This window comes from Phyllostomus discolor, chromosome 3 (genome assembly GCF_004126475.2).
Source record: "Phyllostomus discolor isolate MPI-MPIP mPhyDis1 chromosome 3, mPhyDis1.pri.v3, whole genome shotgun sequence".
Classification (NCBI taxonomy): domain Eukaryota; kingdom Metazoa; phylum Chordata; class Mammalia; order Chiroptera; family Phyllostomidae; genus Phyllostomus; species Phyllostomus discolor.
The window spans coordinates 39,652,432-39,669,429 of record NC_040905.2 but is presented as its reverse complement, the minus strand read 5'-3'; the positions used below and the strand labels follow the sequence as shown (position 1 = coordinate 39,669,429).

The 16,998-nt window shown below is 34.9% G+C and overlaps 2 protein-coding genes across 5 annotated transcripts in view; one reads left to right on the top strand and one right to left on the bottom strand.

Annotated features, from left to right (window-relative positions):
• The window catches only part of CENPK (centromere protein K), a 37,410-nt gene extending 24,891 nt beyond the window's left edge, over positions 1-12,519 (top strand). For all 4 annotated transcript variants that reach the window (XM_036020341.1, XM_036020343.1, XM_036020342.1 and 1 more), the window contains 5 exons: positions 6,635-6,717; positions 6,818-6,916; positions 7,248-7,374; positions 9,026-9,079; positions 11,817-12,519. In XM_036020341.1, the coding sequence (XP_035876234.1) occupies positions 6,635-6,717; positions 6,818-6,916; positions 7,248-7,374; positions 9,026-9,079; positions 11,817-11,975 (522 nt within the window). In that variant the 3' untranslated portion in view covers positions 11,976-12,519. The remainder of the gene's footprint in view (positions 1-6,634; positions 6,718-6,817; positions 6,917-7,247; positions 7,375-9,025; positions 9,080-11,816) is intronic.
• A 3,784-nt stretch (positions 12,520-16,303) lies between these two features.
• On the bottom strand, positions 16,304-16,740 carry LOC114505562 (protein transport protein Sec61 subunit gamma-like). Its single transcript, XM_036020025.1, has one exon. It carries the CDS (start codon positions 16,664-16,666, stop codon positions 16,322-16,324), a length of 345 nt encoding a protein of 114 aa, XP_035875918.1. The 5' UTR covers positions 16,667-16,740; the 3' UTR covers positions 16,304-16,321.
• Positions 16,741-16,998: the final 258 nt, after the last annotated feature.

Sequence of the window (16,998 nt, the reverse complement as noted above, 5' to 3'; positions counted from 1 at the left end):
AACAGATTTTTGTTTATTTCTAGAGAGACAGGAAGGGAGAGGGAGAGAAACATCAGTGTGTGAGAGATACATTGATTGGTTGCCTCTTCCATGCCGCCAACTGGGGACCTGGCCTGCAACCCAGGCAGGTGCATGTGCCCTGACGGGGAATCGAACCAGTGACCTTTTGGTTTGTAGGCTGGCACTTAATCCAATGAGCCATACCAGCCAGAGCAGTCTCCTTCCTCTTTTTAAAATATTATTACCTCCTTTAACCTGTATGTGATGCTTATGCATATAGTACTCTATTCTAAAAAAGGATTGTAGTATCTTGCCTCTGTCTGCCTATTTGTGATCTTACTCATAGCTTTGTGACCTATTGTTCTTTGTTTCAGGTAGAATAACAACCCCCTTGGGTATTTCTACATAGAGATCTTATGGCAGTAAATTCCTTCAGCTTCTGTATATCTAGGAAAGGCTTTTTCTCCTTTATATCTAAAAGATAAATTTGCTGGATTTATTATTCTCGGCTGATAATTTCTCTCTTTCAGAAGTTTGAATATTTGGTTCTATTCTCTCCTAGTGTGTAGGATTTCAGCTGAAATATCTGTTCATAATCTAATGGGCTTTCCTTTAGAGGTTGCTGTCTTATTGTTCCTGACTGTCTTGACAATTCTTTCTTTGTTATTAATTTTTGATGGTTTAATACAAAGTGCTTTGGAAAAGGCCTTTTTGGATTGAGATAATTATATGTTCTGTTTGCTTCTTGGATTTGAGCATCTAGCTCTTCCCATAAGTTTGGGAACTTCTTGTCAACTGTGTGTTAAATAGGCTCTCTGTTCCCTTTTCCCTCTCCTCCCTCTGGTATGCCTGTTATTCTTATATTGTTCTTTCTGATGGAGTCAGATAGTTCTTACAGAGTACTTTTATTTTTGTTTTTATGCGCAAATCTCTCCCTTTTCTCCTCTGCGTCATTTCTGTTTTCAGTATCACTAATTTTCTCCATCTGGTCAGCTCTATTCCTATGCACACTAGTTCATTCATAATGTCTTTAATTGAATTCTTTATCTCTAGAATTTCTGTTTGGTTCTTTTGTAAAGTTTCATTCTCTTTGTAAAATACTCATTTTGTTTATTGATTTTGTTTTATTAAACCGCCTATCTGTGTTTTCTTGTAACTCATTGAGTTTTTCAGAACTGTCTCAAATTTCCTGTTATTTAAATTACATAGTTCCACGTCTTTAAGTTTTTTTCTTTTAATCCTCACCTGAGGAGGTTTTTCATTGATTTTAGAGAGGGAGAGGAAGGAAGAGAGAGGGAGGGAGAGAGAGATAAGATAGAAACATCAATTGTTTGCCTCCATATGTTCTGTTACCAGGGATGGAACTGGTAACCCAGACATGTGCTCTGATTGGGATCCAACCACAACATTTTGGTGTACAGGACAATGCTGCAGACAACTGAGCCACCAGGGCCCATATCTATTTTCTGGAGACTTTTCATTTTATTTTTGAGCTGCCCTCTTGCCTTGGTTATTCATGGTATTTGCTGGATTCCTTCACTATCCAGGCATCTATATGAGTGTCACTTTTCTAGCAAATTGATAAGAAGCCTTTCTATTGTTTTCTGATAGATGGCATTGAAGCACAAATTTTTTAGTTCTCTTATTCCACTCTCACTTTTCAGATCTCTGTGGGGTGGTGGAAATGTCCTATGTTCCCTGGGAACGTGGACATCTCCCCTATGTTCAGGTTCCCTCTGTCTCAGTGGCCTAACCTCACAGGGGAACGTGGTGAACAATGGGGTTGTAAATCTGTGAAATCCCAGTGCTATCCCCTGCAGCCAGGTGCAGTCACCATGTTTGTGGGTGGGCCAAGGTAGGGGAAGCTGGCCTCTGTCTTTGTTGCTTTGTTCTCCCAGTAATGGTGACTGGAGACTTCAGCTTCCCTTCTGTGTCTCCACCCAACCCTGGGATTAGTTGGCAGAGTGTGCCTGTCACTCAGGGAAAAAGTGTTTCGGTAGTACCAGTTTTCAGGTTTGCAGATAATTGGCTCTGCAACCCAACGCTCACTGCTGGCTTTGGGAGGGTGAGGAGAGGCAGCCAGGCTCCATCTCTTTGTTTCTCTGTCTGGAATGCCAGTGGCCTCACCTGTGTGCTGCGTCCCCGCCCAGATCACTGGGTTCTCTGTTCCTCCCTGCTGAAGGAGTGCCAGTGGAAACCTGATTCCTCACCGCTTAGGCCGAGACCCACCGGGAGATCCAGGCTGCATTCCTGACACCATCTTACCCTTCTCCCTTTTCACCTCCCCTGTTTGCTTCCACTTGCCCACCTTCAGTTGTTTCAGTGTACAAATCTCTCAGACATGTTTGTACATTGAGCATGGGATCCTTTGTTGAATTATAGCTGTTCAAATTGTTGAAACTTCCAGGGGAAAGACCATGGGACCTCTAAGGATGCCATTCCTCTGACCACAAATCCCACTTCTGATACCAGATGTGTCAGGGTTTTCCTTAAGACAACTCTCAGGTTCCGTGATTTACTAGATAGGCTCACAGGACTCAGGGGAGCTGTTACACTGTTATACTCGTGGTCTTGGTTTATTATATAGTGAGAGGACAAAGGTTAAAATGAGCAAAGGGAAAAAGCATATGGGACAAGCTTATAGCAGTCCTTTCACAGTGGCTGTGTTTAATTCTCCCTGCGACTGTGTGTGACAACATGGGCAAAGTGTGGTCAAATAGGGAAGTTCATTTGAGCCTGCTGTTCGTGGATTTTATCAGGAATAAGTCACTATGCACGCAGGGCCTCTTTGAACAACTTCAGCTACTCATAATCCAGGCCCCAGAGCAAAAATGCACTCACTAGGAATCACAGAGTTAGAATAAACTCTCTAATCAATACACTACCAACTGGCACAAGGCTCCAGGCACGTACAGACATTCATTATGCAGAATTTTCCAAGGTCTCATAGCTTTTCTTCCAGGAATCCACCAGGAGCCAGTCCTGAAGAAAGGCCTTTCTTGGTAATGTGCGCAGTTTGTGTGACCTTAGCCTGCTGAGTTAACCTTCTCCTTAACCTTTGTCTTTTTATTCTCTTAACAGTGTCTTTTGAAGAACATAAACTCCTAATTTGATTAATTCTATTTTATCAAGCTGTCTTTTAAAGTTTTTGCACAAATATGGGAAATATTTGTCCAACTTGAAGGCCACAAAGTTTTTCTTGCATTTCTTTTAGAAATTTTAAGTGTTAGATTTTACACTTAGATCTATGATCCATTTTTGCAGTAATTGTGAAGTGAGTTATTAATAAAGATTCCTTTTTTTTGCATGTAGTTACGAAATGTTACAACACAAGTTGTTGAAAGAACTATTGTTCTGTTTTGGATTTCCTTGCACATTTACTGAAAATTAGTTGACTATATGTATATGGGTGGATCTATTTCTAGACTCTTCATTTGTTCTCCATTCTGTGCTTTGGCTATTTCACTTCCTTGGTTTTGTGTTTCAATCTTAGTTCAATACCATACTTTATTTACTGAAGCTTTATAATAAGTCTTGAAATTAAATAGTATGAGTTATTTAACTTTGTTCTTTACTAAAATTGTTTTATATTTTCATATAAATTAAATTTGGCTTGTCATTCTGTGCTATAAAAAAGCTTACTAGAATATTATTGAGATTGTCCTGAGTCTCTGGTTCAGAGCTGATGTCTTTAACATAGTGAGTCTCAGTTCAGATCCATGAGCACCGCATGATCTCTGTGTTGATTTAGGTCTTTATTTGGTATTTTAAAAACTTACCTCACCAGTATTTTGTACTTCACTATATCAGCACACTAAAAAAGAAAAAAAACTTGATCATCTCAATGAATTCAGAAAGAAAAAGTGACAAAATTTAACATTAATTCACAATTTTTCTAAAAAAGAATTATACTCAGAGAGAGGAGGAAGAAGAGAGAGAGAAACATCAATTTTGTTGTTCCACTTAGTTATGTATTCATTGATAGATTCTTGTATGTGCCCAGACTGGGGATCAAATCTGCAACCTTGGCATATCCAGATAACGCTCTAACCAATTGAGGTATGCAGCCAGGGCTAATTCATGATTTTAAAAAGGAGTTCGTAAGTTGTAATTGACATGTGGAAGTCTTTTATATATTTTGTCATATCATTTCTTTTGTATTTCATTATTTTTGATGCTATTAAAATAATATTCTTTTTTAAAATGTTCACTTTCCAATTATTTATTCCTGGTACATACAAATGAATTTAATAGCTATTGATCTTGCAACTAGGGAACATGATAAACTCCTTTATTCTAGTAGCTTTTTTCTATATTTTGTTTGATTTTCTTTGTAGTTAGTCATGTTATCTGACAGCAAAGGCAGTTATACTTATTCATTTCTATCTGGATATATTTTATATCTTTTTCTCAACTTACTCTACTGTCTTGGAGCATTTAGTAATGTATTGAATAACAGCGGTGATAATCAGCATTTTTGCTTTGCTCCTGATCTGAACAGATAGCATTCACTCTGTCAGCACTAGGTTTTTCATTGATATCCTTAATTAAGTTGAGGAAATTACCTTCTGTTACAGTTTATGAAGTCTTTTTGTTTTAATCATAAATTGACACTGAGTTTTGTCACTCTTTCTGAATGTATTAAGAACAATTTTTTTTAATTTTTTTGTTTTGTTGATTGACAGATTACATTGATTTTTAAAAATTGATTTTGGTTGTTTAACTGTACAGCCCTGGAATAAATTCCACTTTGTTGTAACATAGTAGTCTTTTTTTATTCATTGAAATATTTAATTTGCTAAAATTTTATTAAGATTTTTGCATCTGTGTCATAAGAGTTATTGGTCTGTAGTTTTCTTTTCTCTTGACATCTGTGTCAGGGCAATACCAGCTTCATAGAAATTGAGAAGTGTTCTCTGTCATAGAGTTTTTATGGAATTAGTATTATTCCTTGGATGTTTGTTGGAATTTTAGGTGGTCATCTGGGCCTGGAGTTTTCTTTATGTGAAAAATTTTAACTACAAATTCAGTTTCTTTACTGCTAGTCAGGTCTTCTCTGAATGAGCTTTGGTAGTTCACATCTCCAAAGAGTTTGTGGCATCTAATTTGTCAAATTTATTGACATAAACTATTCATACTGATATTACTATATCACTATATACTTGATTTTTCTTTCCCGTTTGTCCTACCTTCTTTCTGTTCCTGCTTTCTTCTCTTCCCACTTTCATGGATTCTGTATATTAAAAAATAAACCCATTTTATTCACACTGTTGGCTTATTAGCTATATCTCTTAATTTTTTGTGTGATTGCTCTAGCATTTATGATATATTTTTATATTGTCACTGATTTACACTTAGAAAAAGTTAATGGTAACCCTTGATGTCAGGAGAATTAAACACTAGCTAATGTGTTTCAGAAACAAAAGGATAATAGAAAAAGTCCAGAATTCATTGTAATTTCCTATTGCCACACTGTCATATCTGATTTCTTCAAATCGTCAAGCATATTCCAACCTCAAGGACTATGTGATTAAAATTCTTTCTGTCTCTGGAACATTGTTCTACTAGATAAGTGACGTGGCTTCTCTCTTATGTTCTTTCTCTGCTGCCAAACTGTTAACCTGATCGAGAGGTCTTTCCATGTCACACTACCTACCATGCATATTATACCTGTTCTTTCTTTCTGTATTCTTAGTTTGACTTGTTTTTGGTTTTTGTCATTGAACTTATTATTCCCTGGAATTATATATTTGTTTGTCTCGAGTCCCCTCTTTATTCGAGTCCCTTTTGTATCCCTGACTCCTTCATCAGTGCCTGGCTGGTAGTCAATAACTGATTGATAAAGATGCGTTGAATGAATGATATTCATTTGTGTTTGTTTTTGTATAGTCTTCTTAGAAAATACACCTAATTTACCTGATTATTGAAAACTCACCATTTCCTTTCAATAAGAAATTAAAATGTATTGCTCAAAAACCCCATCTTATATATTTTTTTACATTGTTTTTTAATCCTCACCAAGGACATTTTTTCGTTGCCTTTTTCAAAGTATATTTTATTTACTATGCTATTACAGTTGTCTCATTATTTTTCTCCCTTTTCTCCCTCTCTTCCCAGTACCCCCATTCTCTCCAGCATTCTTCCCCCGCCCCTTAGTTCATGTCCATGGATCGTACATATAAGTTCTTTGAAAGACAAGAAGGGAAATAGGAAGGGAGAGAGAAAAATATTGATGCAAGAAGGAAGCTTTAATTGGTTGCCTCATGTATGTACCTGGACCAGGGATCAAATTGCCCGGACTGGGGATTGTGTGTGCCCAGATCAGGGATCAAACCCACAACTTAGGTGTGTGTCCTCATGCGGAATTGAACCAACAGCCTTTCGTGGTGATACTCCGGCCAACTGAGCCACACCAGCCAGGGTCATCTTATATTTTTTAAATTTAACAGTGGCATATTTCAGAGAACTTAGCACCTGCTGTATATTTTTGTTTCAAAGACTTTATTCTCAGCCTTTTTACTATTGAATTCTGAGTATAAATTTTAGGGTTATACATAAATTTTACTATCATTCAGAAATATAGCTATTTATAGGATTAAAGACTAAGCAATTAATATGGATTATTTTATTCTAGTTTCAAAAATTGAGACATGATCTTGAATTGGTACTATCTACTATTCAGTCAAAGAATGAAAAGCTAAAGGAAGACTTGGAAAGGTATAGTTATATTATTATAATTACTGTTAGTTATTCATATGTCAAGTTGGCATTAATGTTTTATTTGGCTGCCATTTGTTTTGTTTTTCGCTGTTGAAAGGGAGCAACTGTGGTTGGATGAACAGCAGCAGGTACTCGAATCTCTGATGGTACTGCATAGTGAATTGAAAGATCAGATTGTGACAGTTTCGGAATCAAGGTATTCTTTTTGTGTTCTAGGTTTTTAAACTAGGAGAAAATATTTTCTTTTCTTTACATGAAATATTAAAAAAGGTAAATTTTACCAGAAAATTGAATCTTCTAACTTTTGCCATCTGTTACTTACATAATCCTTTACAAATGACTTGATTTTTAGTTTCTATGTGTATTAAATAGAGAATATTACATTTATATTTATATAACTAGTTATATTTGGTTTGTGCAGATTAAATTTGAACAGATTTCTTAATCTTATGAGTAATCAGTTATGTATACTTATGTATTTTATCAGTGAAATATTTCTCTTAATTTTTTTTTTTGAAATTTATTAGAATCTTTAATGAGCTGAAAACTAAACTACATGATATAAAAGAATATAAGGAGAAACTATTGCTTGCCTTGAGTGAGTTTCTGGAAGACCACTTTCCTCTGCCTGATAGAAATGTTAAAAAGAAAAAGGTAAGTGTTAAAGAAGACACTCATGTAGATATACATACATGAAATTGTTGATATATTTTTGTGTGTTTAGTATACATTTCAAAGATACACAGATGCATGTAGAGAAATAGTACCTCATCACATTAAAATATTGAAAAATTAGAAGCAACCTTGTTCAATAATATAGGATGAATTAAATGTATTTTTTGATATTATATCCATATCATGGGGGGAAATGCAGCTTCAAAAATACTGAACAATATACTGTCAAAGGAGTTAATGAAATGCTCACAATTTTTTGTTAAATGGATAAAACACAGATGATGAAGCCATGTTAGTCTAATTTATATCAAAAGATACAATAGTGCTTATGTCTAGGGGCTAGGATTGTAGGAGAGATTTATTTTCATTTTTACTATTTTTCATATTTTCCATGAATACATATAACCTTTAAAATCAGAGGAATTGTTTAAAAGCTGTTAATGTAAGTTATTGACTAAATAGCAGTTAAGATGGAATAAACCTTTTCTACAAAAGCAGGTATTTCATTGGGTGACAGAAGATTGGGAACAACCACTTCAATTTCTTTTTTAAAAACAGTATATTGTTTGAAAACAAATCTGTAGAAGTGGAATAGGCATTGAAAATGCCACCAGGATGATCTTCTAAAAATATATAGTTGAATCATTTTCAACATAAAAGGTTTTTTTAAATCTAAAGGACTTTATTTTTTTTAAGATTTTATTTATGTATTTTTAGAGAGAAGGGAAGGGAGGGAGAAAGAGAGGAAGAAACATCAGTGTGTGGTTGCTTCTCATGCGCCCCCTACTGGGGACCTAGCTCACAACCCAAGCTTGTGCCCTGACTGGGAATTGAACCAGCGACCCTTTGGTGCATAGGCTGGCACTCAGTCCACTGAGCCATACCAGGCAGGGACTGAGTCTTCTTTTTGGTATTTGAATCATGCCTATATCATTGTAGAGACTGGTTTGAAAAAAAAACAAAAAAGACACATTAGACCACATTCAAATAACAACCATGATACTAAAGGACTACAAGTCTATTGCTTATGAAAAATAATTGAAGGAACTAACGATTAATATGGAGAAGACTTCAGATTCCTAGTAGCTCTCTTAAAATATTTGAGGAACTCTTGCATGGAATTTGAATGATAAATTTTCTGTCATTTCAAGGATAAAAGAACCAGTGAGTTGAGTTAACATTAGGAACTGTCAAGAACTATAAGTAGATGAACAAGCCAGGAAAGCAAGTTTTCTGTCCTGAAGCAGTATGAATATGGTCTGGAATGCCATTTGTTTGGGATATTTCGACTGGGAGGTTCAAACACTAGATTTTTATATGTAAATATATAATAACTTACCCATTTTATATTTATAGATAGTCTGAATTGTGTCTTCTAGTAACAGCAAAAGAGTTTACTGCCTTAGAGATTGTTTTAATTGTGTTTTTATGAAGCTATTTAATACAAGCAATTTATTTACTTTCAGAGTTCTTTTTAAATCACCTAATTATAAATGTTTGGTTTTAATATATGTCGTACCTTTGCAATTAAGAAATATTAATTTTTTAAATTTTGTAACAAATGCAGTTAAATATTCTGCCATTGGCAGAATTGAAATGTCAGTTCTTTTTATTCATGTTTTTCTCAAAGAAAAATACTCAAGAATCAACTATACAGCTGATAACACTGCATGAAATATTAGAGGTAAGTGTTTTGTGTAGTTGTTTAGTCTTGAAGATATCTCTTAATTAGCGATTTGTGAACACGTTTACATAGGCTTGAAAAATACTGCTTTAGTTCTTAAGGTATGTACCAATTTTTATTAGATATATTTATGTTAATTTGATTTTAATATTAAAATTAGTTTTTGTTTTCTATCTAGTACTAGAGAAAATATTGTCATATTTAAAATTTTTTTTTAATTTATTTTTTAGAAATAGAGAAGGGAGAGAGAAAGAAAGGGAGAGAAACATGGATCCGTTGCTTTTCATATGCATCCCGACCAGGCACCAAACCTGCAACCTAGGCCTATGCCCTTACTGAAATCGACTGGTGATTTTTAGCTTTGCAGAATGATGCCCAACCAAACCATACTGGTTAGGGCAGAAGGTTGTCATTTTTTAAAAGAATATCTAATTAGAGTCCAACTCTCAGTCATATCCCCTAATATTGTTATCTTAAGAACATGTTTATGATGCCGTTTAGTATTTATACAGTGAAATGCTCTGCTGTTACACTGGTGGTGTCTTTACTTGGCAACTGTGAATTCTGTTGAAAATACATTAAGTGAGCGTAAGGATTCTTTCAACAAAGTTGCAGAAATTCATGCATAATTGTTCCTTAAATAACATTAGCCTCTTTTTTTTATGATGTGAGGACTAAGCAATTTCAAGCAACTATAGAATTGATAAATATCTTTTTCTGCTTAAAATTTACCATTCTTTACAAATACCTTTGATCTTAAAAAGAAATGTTTTTGAACTTCAGCCAGTTACCAAATACGTTAATATTTTAGAAATCTCAGTATGACAGTCTATTGCAAATTCAGCAGAGAGGAAGGTAAAATAGTCTGAAGGGAGAGATATTAAACAATTAGTGTGTCTTTAAATTCACTGGCAAGTTTATGAGAAAGAGTGATATTAAACTTGTTTCATTGTAATTTTATGAATTGAATGCTGAAGTTTCTATTTTATCCAGCTAAGTAGTTTTGGTGCCTCAAGATTTCTTTAAAAGCAAAATACAAATATCTATTAGATTTGTCATTAGAATCTTTTAACATATTTTTAATTATTCCAATTTACTAAAATTAAGAAACTACTGCTAACTTTAACCAAAAAAGCTGTGATATCTGTGGCAAACATTGACAGGGATTAACTGGGAAATACATGTGTAACTTTTGAATAATATACTATGAGATCCCATCTAAAATATAAATTAGGAACCATTTTTTTGTCTCAAACTTAAATTATCACATAGTGGTTATTAACAAAATTAACCACTATGTAAGCTGCAATTTAGCAAAAAATGAAACAATGCATATGTTCATTTTAAAGTTGAATTTTTAGCATTTAGTTATTTCTGGCATCTACTAGAATTAGATATGAAAGGTAAGAAAGACTTTAAATGATTTTAAAATAAGCAATTGTTTAAAAATAGGGATAAAATTTAATTCTTTTCATATCTAAAAGAATGAGACCAAAAGTTTTTTTCCCCCAGAATGTATGTTTGAAATAGCTAAAGTTAATGATAGATGAAAATTTTATTTCAAGAATTGAAATATTTCCCTGGTTGGGTAGTTGATTTGGTTCAAGTGTCAATGCAGTATGCCAAGTTGCAGTTGTGGGTTTGATCCCTGGGCAGGACACGTACAAGGCTCAACCATTGAATGCATAAGGAAGTGGAACAAGAAGTTGATTTCTCTCTCTCTCTCTCTTCCTTCCTCTCTTTCTCTAAAATCAGTTTAAAAAAAATTTAAAGAATTGAGATATTGATGTTATTATGAAATATGGTTGAGTTGAGAGCTTCATAGTTGCACTTTATTGCTATGACACTTAATACTTTTATAAATTATGCTTTCTTCCCCCACATTCCTCAAAATAATATCTTTCAATTAGAGCTTTGGCCTGAACTGATAATACATTTGGCTTTTTTTTTTTAATATATTTCATAGTGTTTCAGCTATCCATTTCTTGAGAAAATTTTCCTAATGCCAGTGTGTCTGGGAAAGACAGATGATTCTCAGTGTACGTTGGCCATCTTTTCCCAGCTTATGTTACAGTAGAACCCTGTTTTTCAAGACTTAAGAACATCCTTAGCAAGATCAATTCAATGGAATACAGTTTGGGAAATGTTTATATACTTTACTACAAATACCTGAAGCTTCTATTTGGGGTTGTAACCCCTTAACATCCTTAGTGAAGAAATCAAAGATATTCAAGGTGAAGTTGAAGGAAGTGATGACTGTAGAATAGTTTTCAAGGTGTATCAGAAGCATAGGTGTTTTGGGATGGGGAAGCACAGAGTCGGTGATTTCTGGTTCCTTCAAAATTAAGGCATGCATGTTTTTTGAACTTTAGCATATTTTGTTGAGTATTTCATTGGCTTAAGTTTCTTAAGGTATGGTTAAGAACTTTTAAAATCAAATTTCTAAGCTAAGAATTAACTCCCACAGAAGTGAGAGAATTGTAAATGTTTTTAAATCAGTTTTTAGGAAATGTTTCCAAAGATAGATGTAGAGATTCATTTTAAACCTTTTTCCATTCACTAATATTTGTAGTCTTTTAAAAAAATCAGTTATTTAGTAAAACATAGAAATTATAAACAATTATTCAATGAAATAAAAACCTTCATTCTTTGGATTAAAAAAACTTTTAATATTTTATTATAGCTGTATCATTTTCCCCAAATAAGTCATATTTTGAATGATGTTTTTTCCCCCTAGATTCTTATAAATAGATTATTCGATGTTCCACATGATCCATATGTCAAAATTAGTGATTCTTTTTGGCCGCCTTATATTGAGCTGCTCCTGCGAAATGGGATTGCCTTGAGACATCCAGAAGATCCAACAAGAATAAGATTAGAAGCTTTCCATCAGTAAAAGGGTGGTCTCTTTTTCACATAGTACTTAAAGAATCTTGTCTTCAAAGATAATGGAAACACTGAGTATTGCTTGGATAAAGAACATTATTTGCAAATCAAAGCATGTTCCCATATTCCTTTTCTCCTTAAAATGACACATGCTGCTGTGTACTATTTGCTTTAGAAAGGGTCCTTTTACATATGGGTCAGTTCTTTGGTGTATCAAACTGGATGGACAAGGATGCAAGTAAAAATATTCTAGACTTAATCACTATAAAATATTTAATATACCTAACTTTTGAAATAATCTTTGGGAATTTCTTTGTTAAATTATGATATTGCTAATGTCATAAGTTTTTTTTAAGTGTATGAGTTTCTTTTGTGCATTTTTCTGCTACTTACCTCCTTTAGATTTAGGAATTATAATTGAAAGGCCACTTAATATGGAGATGGTTTCAAAATTGACTTAATATCTGTTATAGAATGAAGCATAATTCAAAAGCATTTAGTAAATCTATTCCATGAATACTGCCTTATTTCTAGATTTGTTAAAAACAAATATTTAAAAATGGCTAAAGGTAGTAGACAGAAAATTCACTTAATGTGTATGTATCATATATCAAGTAATATATCTTAAATGACTTTTGATTCTGTTAATTATTACTAATGAAATTGTATTCATAAAATGGTGTTAATCTTTGTGACTTGTCTATAAATAAAATTCTCTTTTCTAAAAATATCTAGCTTTTTTGGTGATGTGCCATGACATTTTTATAAACTAAACAGACTTTTTATAGGTAGATAAATGAAGATATGGGGCCCGTTCAGGATTAAATAGTAGCTAAACTGTAGAATTCCAGACCCACTTGGTGTTGTCACTGGACTAAATGGGTTCATTTGCCTACACTCATCAAAGCCCAATAAGAGGCCCTGGTCAGGTAGTTCAGTTGGTTAGAGCATCATCCCCTTTTGCCTAGGTTGCAGGTTTGATCTCCAGTTAGGATGTATACAAGAAGCAACCAATAAATGCATAAATAAGTAGAAAAACAAATCGATGTTTCTCTTGCTTTTTCTCTCTTACTCTCTGCAGTCAATAGCATTTAAAAAAAAAAAAAAAAAAGCCCAGTAAGATATGAGCAGGACCTTGCACAAAGAAAGTAAGGGTTTATTAGTTCAGGAAGTGGCCCATGCTGGAAGTCACAGGTGAGCTAATGCTCAAAGACCTGGCTAATCGATGGTTTCTGGGGACAGGTTATATGGGGGGAAATCATTAAACATGATAACTGAAGGAGTTAAGGTCATGGTCTTTACTGATTGGTTGGTGTATCAGATCTTTATGTCAGAAATGGTGTTGCTTCATCTGGTTTCACGACTTCTCTGGGTCTGGAACTGAAACAACTGAGACCTAGATGTTATCATTAGTTTGACGAAACTGTCTGGTCAACAGACCTGAGGCCTTGTTCTGAAGATTATTTGATACTGATCAGAATCTCATTGTCCTGAGAGTGGAATGATCAGGAGCGGATGTGCAAGGGAGAAGGAGGCTGGTGAGTCAGGGTGATGGATGAAGACAGTTTGAATCAAAGAGGAAAGAAGAGAAAAGGTCATGTTAAATGAAGTTGCGTGGTTACAATCTCCCCCTTTTCTTCTGATCATTCCTCAATCTTGAAGAATATAGGGCATCTGGGTCCAGGTTCAATCAAGAAGGAGGATTAGCTTATAAGATGGAGTCAAATATGTCTGCCTGTTGTGCCTCGTATCTGCCTCTTAAAATCTCAAATGCCCACCTCTTCCCTTGAGGTCCTTGTGTCTTAGAGGGGCATTCTAGTTGAATTTATAAGCAGGAACCACAGCAATGGTAGATGAAGAAGCATTAGGCCAGTATACCTGTACCCCAAGTACTCAGAGCACACCACAACTAGTCTCTGAGTCTTTAAGACTGCCAGTAGAGAAGACCCATGAGAGGTGAGAGGCTCATAGCTTCTTTTTTTGTTAGAACGAAGGGAAGCCATGACAGTTGAACAGACTCCTCTGGCCCGCAGTTCGAACGTCCCTGATGAACATCCTGGTACAAGCTTCTTGCGTGGCTTACACAGTATCAGTCACCGAAGCCATCCAAGCACAAGCTGTTATGATTTCTCAAAAGTTTACATTATGTTGTACGCAATGGCAAGGCCAAAGGGAAAACAGTTTTGTTCTCAATAACTCCAAGGCAAGGGGTAGGAGGAAAATGAAGCACTAGTTCAGAGGGCTGTAGCCAAATACTTTCATTAAAAAATTCAGGATCCAGTCTGGTCTACAGATGAAAAATAAGATTTTAAAGCAACTGAGCTAGAATCTAATAGCTACAAATGGACATTATGTTTTCTATTGAAACATATTCTCTCTGAAATCACCCTCATTTTATCAAGGATAACCAAGTTAAGACTAACTGTATAACAACAAACTTGGCCTGTTATTTGCACACATATGACAAGAGTAGTAATTGATCATATAGGCTGTTTTAAGTATGCTCTGCTGGAATTTCATAAGGAATCTCCAAATTGAACTCTTAATCTCCCAGGGTGAGAAGCCAAGCCACATAGTTGCCATCAGCATTCACCTGCAATACTTACTTCTTCAGGTGAATTCTTTAAGTTCTTGAGATTCCCCCAAATGTTCTGAGGTTCTTATTTTGCCATCTCCCAGGAAAGCAACCTTAATTCCTTACCTGGAAGAACTGCTGTGAACCATGCAAGCAAAGTACTGAGCTGTTTTTCCAATGGGGTTTTTATTGACTTTCAAAGTCAATATTAATTCCTTAAACCTTTCTGATGACATCCAGAGTCTGTGCATGCCTCTTTCAAATATGACATTCCAGTCAAAGTCTTGATGATAAATCAATTTCCAATTGTGTCCTGTTATAAAAACATGTCTCCACTGAATGTATGTAAATCATATTCCCATGAAAATAATACTCATTCGGAGTCTCCAAACTTCTAGAGGGATCAGGTAGGGAGAAAAATATGCTTCAACATTGCTTACAAAGGTATAATTTTCAAAATTGCTCTAAGTCAAGGTAGTTTAAGAGAAAGCAAGTATTCTTATATCTAAGAAACAAAAAAGATTAAGAATTAGCAATATTTTTTTTTTTTTTAAAGGATGGGTGCTACATTTTGTTCAAATTTTATTGTATTTTTCTTTCTTTTTTTTGACTTTTTAATTTATTTTTAGAGAGGGAAAGGAGGGAGGGAAGGACAGAGAGAGAGGGAGAGAGAGAGAGGGACATCAATGTGCGGTTGCTGGGGGTTATGGCCTGCAACCCAGAAATGTAGCCTGGCTGGGAATCGAACCTGGGACACTTTGGTTCCCAGCCCGAGCTCAATCCACTGAGCTAAGCCAGCCAGGCGTAAGAATTAGCAATATTTTCAACAAAAGTTATAAAAATTTTAATCATCCTCAGTTCATTCAGTACCATATTAATTCTTGTCTATGTTGATCCTTTGCCTGCAGTTCCTGAATCCAGTTATTCCTTAGAGTTTTATAAATCTTCACTAAGTTTAAAGGTATAATCTGAAAGTTTATTTTCAGAAAACTTAGAATAAGTCAGAGTTCTTTGTATGGATCTTTCTGAAGATGAAACATACTTGCAAAAGCATCAGTATAAAACAATAACTATATATAAATGACAAAACTAAATGACATGGCTATAGACCTGATTATAAGGTAATTGACAAAGCACTTTGCTTTTCTGTAACATAACATTTTTTTAGACTATGTAGAGTCCTGGAGATTTTTATCTACAATATATAATATAGTAATAAGGATACATACACACAAATACAACTATTTTCTTACTTGACAAAGCTTGTGCAATTCAGACATCAAATAGGCCTAAGAAGTTTAAAACTTCTCCCTTCAAGGACAAGAAGAAAAATGATTTGAGGTGTTGCAGGCATCCATCCATTGGAACAACTGAAAACTATTTCTAGGTGAAGAAAAAGTCTCCTGTTAAAATTTGAACTCTAGAAAGTGTCAAACTCACTTGACAAAAAAATTCATTATGAATATTATTTACCCAAATTGACAAACCATATGAAAAATGCAGATTAGTAAAATTTACAGTTTTCAGATTCAGAAAATCATTTTCTTAAGTAATCAAGTGACTGATCAAGACAACTGAAAACTATGTTTTAATATATTTTATTGATTATGCTATTACAGTTGTCCCATGTTTCCCCCTTTATTCCCCTCTGCCCTGCACAGCCCCTCCCACCCACATTCCCACCCTTTAGTTCATGTCCATCCATCACATATATAAGTTCTTGGGCTTCTACATTTCCTGTACTATTCTTTTTATTTTATTTATTTTATTTTGAAATTACTTTAATTTAGAAATAGAAAACATCTGGGGAAAAATGCAAGAACGCAAAATATGCAGGTAATTTTTATATTCCACGAGCTTCTCAAATCCTCTCTTGCAGACCAGTCCCCAAGAGGAAAAACCCTCCTCCAAAAAGGTATTCGGCCACCCACAATGATGTTATTAATGGGGATATGGATCAATTTCACAAAAAAGCCGATGAACCCCATTGTAGCAAATCCTATTGCTGTTGCCATAGCAATCTTCCGGAACTCTTTTCTATCTGGTTTGGTGCATCTTTTCACCAGCCGGATTGAATCCTTCACAAACTGCCGACTGGGCTCAACGAACTGCATTACCTGGTCCATGATGCCCACCAACACCTTGGTTGTTTGGGACACGTAGCTCAGGAGCGGAGGGACCACAGCCCACTGGAACCGGAAACTCCCTGTACTATTTTTAACCTCCCCCTGTCTATTTTGTACCTACCATCTATGCTACTTATTCTCTGTACCTTTTTCCCCTCACTCCCCCTCCCACTCCCCTGTTGCTAACCCTCCATGTGATCTCCATTTCTGTGGTTCTGTTCCTGTTCTAATTGTTTGCTTAGTTCGTTTTTCTTTTTGTTTTAGGTATGGTTGTTAATAACTGAGTTTGCTGTCATTTTATGTTCACATTTTTATCTTCTTAGATAAGTCCC

Excerpts from the sequence above, each read along its gene's own strand:
- LOC114505562 (XM_036020025.1), bottom strand. The coding sequence starts at position 16,666 with ATGGACCAGGTAATGCAGTTCGTTGAGCCCAGTCGGCAGTTTGTGAAG.